General features: G+C 35.8%; 1 protein-coding gene across 1 annotated transcript; it reads right to left on the reverse strand.

Annotated features, from left to right (window-relative positions):
* Nucleotides 1-1,394: 1,394 nt before the first annotated feature.
* Nucleotides 1,395-2,244, reverse strand: LOC110673994 (pro-corazonin). The gene is made up of 2 exons (XM_021856187.1): nucleotides 2,033-2,244; nucleotides 1,395-1,973 (listed from the first exon to the last, which is right to left on the reverse strand). The coding sequence occupies exons 1-2, from the start codon at nucleotides 2,209-2,211 to the stop codon at nucleotides 1,739-1,741; spliced, it is 414 nt and encodes a 137-aa protein (XP_021711879.1). The 5' UTR covers nucleotides 2,212-2,244; the 3' UTR covers nucleotides 1,395-1,738.
* Nucleotides 2,245-6,624: the final 4,380 nt, after the last annotated feature.

The following is a 6,624-nucleotide window of genomic DNA, read 5'->3' on the forward strand; positions in this document are numbered from 1 at the left end:
AACGAGGAATTTGTATAGTTCTATCCCACAACATCAAAAACAAGGATGTTATCTATAGCAGTGACACGAATTCATACTAAAATATCTGAATTTTCACATATTTTTGTCGCTAGCAAAAAACGATGTAAATGTTCATTTTACCTGCACTATGTGCGAAAAAGGAACAGCTGTTGGTGGTAAAATGAACATCATGCAAAAAATGTGAGCAAAACAAATATTTCTGAAAAATTTCATTGCCTTACCAAAAATATATCCGTTGATGATTGTAACCCATTGAAAAAGAATTCTAAAGGTATCAGATTTGACTTCATATCATAACGATCACTGAAAAATCTTAAGTCTTCCGAGCTAAAAGTTACGTCAGTTCCAATTTTCAAATGTGGTTTCCTAAAATCTTAGTTTTTTATATTTTAACTTCAATTGACTGCGTATCAACTCGAACACTCTGATTCATGCTATAAATCGTCCGTGCGTGATAAAAATTCATAGAAATTTGTTTTTTCTCGATAAAAGGCAATGTGTTCATTTTACCACTCCTGTTCATTTTACCACCACTTCCCCTATTGACACTAACTGTTTGCAAAATTTTCATCTAAATCTGTTCCAACAATTCTCATCACCGAAATTCATAAATTTAAGATGCATTTTAAATGAAATTACAAACAACAAAGTTAAAAAAAAAGTTGCACTAGACCCCCGATGAATTGTTTTGATTATAGTAGCACATGAAGGAAAAAGGTCTTGGCTTTCATCAGTCCGAATTTGAGACATGTCGATTTTTTGTTATAAAGTTACATGAAAAATACACCGTGTATTGACTTTCGAATACGTCATAAAGAATTTCAGTTAGAAATGTTATCATAAAGATGTGGAAAAAAATACTTTGTATGTTTTTTGGGGGGTGAACCCAAACTTTTGAACGGAAGTATACAACCAGAATCATTTGGGTGTATTTTGTATTTGTATAATATCGTTGATTTCATATCAAAAACCGATTAATAAAAATGAAGAAATTACTGTATGTAAACTGAAAGTTTTTAAATGGTATGAATTTCATCTATTCAACTTTTGGGAAATGTCCATCTTCATGGTTATTGTATTCGATATCTAACATTTCCATTCAATGAAATACAAGGTAAATAGTGAAGGGTACCATTCCAACAACCCTTATCAAAAAGCAATTTGGATGAAGAGAATCTCCCCTTTTCCTTTTCATTGCCACAAGCTATAATCCGTTTGTCCGACGATTCTTTTCCTTTAATCAATCAAACATCCCCAGCGAAGGAACAACGTTTAAGAGATCATCAACGTTAAGCGTTCCAATCGAATCATCTCATTTAACACATTTGGAAATATTTATACTTAATACTTATAAGATGCATTAAAAGACTTCGTTGCTTGTTTCAGGTTCATTTTAATAGTTTTAATGTATAATAAATATAGGTCCTCTTATGTTTGTATATACACTTTGCCCAGTTTAAATTTAACTAGTACAATGATTCCGTACACAAGTACTCCGCATTCCCATAAATAGATGATGCATATCCCTGTTGACGTTGAAGTTCGTTGGAATCGGAACAGATACCTGTACATGTATCGTTCGATTAAAGAATGACATGAAATCGATCAGACTTCCTTTCACAATGACTATAAACTACTAGATTATGCTCTGGTCGCTGCTACTTCCAGCATAGTATCAACGACCACAGTATACCAATGTAGCAGGACAACGTGCAATTTAAAGCCTGTGCATACCATCGTTCAACAACCGTCGGTCTGGAGTTCCACGTTTGAATCTCACATCTTCACTGGCTGCTGTATCCACCATTGGAACAGGGTCATATAGCAAGGCCGTTCCATCATTCACATCGTCAGCCATATCACGCAGGAGGTCCTTGTTACGGTTGACTATAGCGTTCGCTAATCGTACATCGCATGGAGATTTTAGAAAACGCTGTATTAGTAATCTGCACCTGCAAAAACGTAAAAAAAAGATTACAGGTTTCAAGCAGTTATCTAATGTAGCACATACTCTTCATCAGGTTTATCCATTCCCAGCGGAATGTGAGGCAACAATGTACGACTCGGAGCAGTTTGTTCTGGAGACGAACGCTTCCCATTAGTCCACCCACGAGAATACTGGAATGTTTGGGCATCAGTGAAGATGACGAACAGCGACACTATAAGTGATGTTGAAAAAACGTGCTTCATTGCTCTGTAATTACAAAAGAAAAATTGAAAGTTATTGCTGATTAGAAATATAAAACGTGATTATGAGCAATTTAAAAGTTTGGATTACTTCGCGGAAACAACATGCGGCGAGGAATCCTCTGATAGAGAGAATGTATCACAGTAAGTATTTCAACTGTCTGGAAAGGATATTAAATTAATTGACAATACAAATGAGTTTCTCCTTTGAGTATATATTTTGTAGATTTTTCAGATTAGTAGGCATATTGACTCACAGTAGAGGTATGTTAGCCAGAACAGTGATCTAACCTTCTTTGCTTCTTCATACGACAATCATCTTCTCTGAATAAACTTTACAGAAATATTACGCCAGGATCGGGAACACATTCGGTAATAAAACTGCTAACAAGTAGTTTTTTCAATACATGTTTGATAAAGTAAATTCTGGAGCAGAACACAGAATTCTAAAAATGAAGAAGAAATGAAGTCATCCATTCATCTTGTAAGTAGTCTTCACAGACGACAAAAGACCCACTTCTTTGAAAACTTCGTTGTAGTATCAGCGCTAGCGCATGACGGCTCACCATAGTAGCATGTCCGAAAGAATTTGAAATTATTTAGAACCAGAGCTACAGGTCCAAAGTTGTAATGGCTATGACCGTAGTCAACATGTAAAGAACAAACGGACAATGATGTAACGTGTCAGCACCGAGGAGTCAGCCATACTGCAGGTGTTTGGGCTCGATTGTCAGTCGGTTCAAGATCTTTTCGTAATGGAAATTCCTTGGACATCCCTTGGAATAGAGGTGTATCATCGTACCTGCCACACGATATACGAATGCGAAAATGGCAACTTTGGCAAAGAAAGCTATAAGTTAATAACTGTGGAAGTTCTCATAAGCACACTAAGCTGAGAAGCGGGCTCTGTACTAGTGAGGACGTAATGCCAAAAAGGAGAAGAAGAAGAACTCTGGTTAGGTGGCCTATTGAATACTTTTCACTAACCAAGCAAGGCAAAAGTAGAGCTAACGGGTTGATTTTACGGTAATTGACCTGGCAACGAATAAAGGACAATGATTGGAAAGTCGGATCTTGAAACATAAGAACTTTGCATGAATCCGCGCGTGTCGACCTGAATGTGACAGCCATCTAGGAAATACGCTGGTCGAAAACCGGAGAACGTGAATTCCGAGTGGTGGATCCTATCGCCAACACTTCATTTAAAAACCACATCTACTAGAGCGGTGGCGACAGAGCAGAACGTGGAGTTGGCTTCAATGTGATTGGGAGGCAGATGATGGCCCTTCAGTGGAAACCGGTAAGCGCCGAATCTGTGTGTTAATAATGAAGGGCTCTTTAACTACAGTCTGATCAGCGTATATGCGCCAACGAACGATAAGGTGAACATCGGTTCAAACGCCGGTTCGAAAACCGGTCCATTCGTACCTCGATTGCAACCGCGATTCGAATTTTGGTGCAAATCTTCGGTTGCATCTCCGAGGTTCAGAACAGTGGCAAAAAAGGCAGACAGAAAACAGTTGATATCCACGTTTATCAATTTCTACTTATCGTGTCTTGTTGTATGATATAGTAAAATGGTTCTTTCATAAAGTTATTACTAAACACGCTTGATACGGTTTTGCTGCTAGTACAAAGCCCATTTTCTAGTATTTTTCTGGGACTAAACTAAATGCGAAACAAGGATGGGACTAGCGTTCCGTTGCATGGTCAAATATCAGTAGTACCGATTTGGTTCGTCATAAATTAAATCGATTATGTTCGATAAGGGCGCGCCTTCGCTGACATGTAAGTCTCTATGAAGGGTATGAATAGCGAGACCCTTACATCACATTCGATTTTTATCAATCTCTGAGGAATCAAATCAAGAACTGTGCAGCAATCGATGCTTCATTACCTATCAATGGACATGCTATATACACTAAGGATACGAGTAATGCCTCAATAGATCCATATCTTAATTTGCTATTACGGAGCTTTTTTCATGTTAGAGATTTACTTTAGCTCCATACAAATTACAATATTTATAATTGAATAATTTAAACTTGAAAGTTTTATTTAGAGTAAAGTAAAGCAAAAGTTCAAGTGAGGCGAGAGTTTCATTTTAAGATTCCTAGCTCAAGTCAAAACAAATGTTTTCAATGTCATGATGCTTTGAATGCTATTTAAGTAAGAGACTTTCACTTCAAATATTATTGAAATCTATTGAGATTTGGCAAACTTATGGCTATTTGTTGTTTTTAGAAGTGAGAATTGCATTTTCAGTCGTACTTCCATGAAATGGAACAAAATATATATGAAATCATATTCGATTTTTCATATATGGGCGTTTCTAGGCCAATAATTAAGAGTCTTTGAAGTGTATTAGTTTTTGTATAATTGCTTGGAAACCATTTTTGACCCATAATGGGGCAAAAGTAAGAGCCACATATTATCTCGCGAAAAGAAATGCAGATTGGTTAATATTCACAAATGACCAGGGTTCTGAATTTTCGTATCAATGATGCAAAATCTAAGAATTTTCGCACGTAAGGAGAATGCTTTTTTCGCTTCTTCACGTGACATCTTTTTTCGCTCACACTAATTTTCCCTGGAGCTACGATGGAGGATAACCGAAAATCATTCCACTCTGGTGATAATTTATTTTGCTCACCAACTGCTCTCGAGAATTATCACTATGTGGATAAACAAAAACTAGTGCCGGAGACGGAATTCGAACCTAGAACATTGCTAAAAACAACCGCGATGCGTGAACGCTAACCATGCTACCACACCGACTTGACGAAAGTCGTGGTAAATTTGGTGTATAAAAGCAACTGCTGCTCGTGGTGACGGATACAGGAAAAGTTCTCTATGAATCGGAGAAAGGGAAAACAAACTTATCACAGCTGCGGAAATGTGCAATTATCCTTTTCGCTTTGTTTTGTGGACGGATAAAATCGCAAGGCAAAATTGCTGTGAGGGATAAATCCATTATCGTGAGAGTGAGTGAGAATTCGGAAGCCTGCGAATGACCTTTAAATTTAGAAAAAATCACCTGATCGTGCGAAAAAATGTCACTAAAATTACACGTTTTCATTAAGTTTTTCAAAAAACTGCTTTTTTTTTGTATATACACAGCCAATTCAGATTACCGACCTCAGTAAAATTTTACTGGGTTTTGGAACTACGGATTTTTCGGTAATTTTTACTATTACCAAAAAAACCCAGTAAACCAAAATATGTTTTGATCGATGGAGCCAGTAAAATTGTAGAGCGTTTTAACTTGCTATCCAGTTTCCCATGCTTCACGCTTTGCTCCTCCGGATACTGTTATTTTTTATTCAAAAATCAATACATATAAAAACCCAATCGACATGGACATGTTCCTTATTCCGTGCCGTAGCGTACGGTTGGCCAGGTTGGCACCCGCCAAGGGCGCCAGCCTTTGGGAGGTGCCAAAATGCGTCACGCATTTGATACATTTGGAAAAGGATTTATCAAATAAGGGAGCCTCTCTAGTCACAATGTCTATAGAAATTTTTTAACGTAATATTATGGGAAATTTGAATAATTCCTGATTCGCTATTTGATTACATGATGTTTTTGAAGATTTCCACACATTAATTTCAAAATTCAACATAATAGTTACTAGCTTAATCTCTAAGTGATCTTTCTTATATTTGTAAAACCTATTAAAACTGGTTCAAGCTTACTCAAGTTCGTGATGTTCAATTGAAGGTTCGTTATGAGGAAAAATAAGGAAATATTCAAAAACATTTTAAAAAGATTTTTTTGAAAACAACATTATTTTGATGTTGAACGAAGGTTATGGCATATCAGATATTTTTTTCAATTACTATCGCATTTCATCGAATTCTGCATTTATTTCCAAGTACTTTTTATTGAATAATAAAACAAATTTCTACTTTTTCATTTTCTCTTTTGTTTATTTTTTTAATAAACTCTATGCAAAAGATTTGACGAATTGGAAGACACTTCAACAGCTGTAAAATTTTTCTGCAAAATTTGTTAAGCAAAATCATTATCAAATTTCAAAAGGCCTATGCTTTTTTTAATAAATGAAAATATATATAATATATAATATAGAGGTTAAGAAATTTAAAATAAATGGTGCTGAGATTTCAAGAAGAATGTTTCTAAATCTATGCTCAGTTGTTCCTGCAAATGTGTCTCGTAAACAATAATTTTCTTACGAATTTCTACAAAACATCTTTAAGACAATCTTCTACAGTTCTCATGAACTTCAAGTTCTTCTATTGATATTTACCACATATTGTAGTGCACTCTGCAGAATACAGCTTTTTACGCTCGCCCTGAAACTCGGAAATGTATCCTCTGCATGCCTTGACGAACAGTCAATTTTCATTATTTTTTCTGTCAATAAAAATTTTGTTTGGATTAAAGGAAATAATC

Source organism: Aedes aegypti, unplaced genomic scaffold (assembly GCF_002204515.2).
Source record: "Aedes aegypti strain LVP_AGWG unplaced genomic scaffold, AaegL5.0 Primary Assembly AGWG_AaegL5_hic_scaff_1255_PBJ_arrow, whole genome shotgun sequence".
Lineage (NCBI taxonomy): Eukaryota > Metazoa > Arthropoda > Insecta > Diptera > Culicidae > Aedes > Aedes aegypti.

What these genes read in the sequence shown, in the direction of transcription:
- LOC110673994 (XM_021856187.1), bottom strand. Translation starts at nt 2,211, where the DNA reads ATGAAGCACGTTTTTTCAACATCACTTATAGTGTCGCTGTTCGTCATC. An exon ending in ATGGATAAACCTGATGAAGA is followed by an intron (nt 1,974 to 2,032) that starts GTATGTGCTACA and finishes ACGTTTTTGCAG; the next exon opens with GTGCAGATTACTAATACAGC.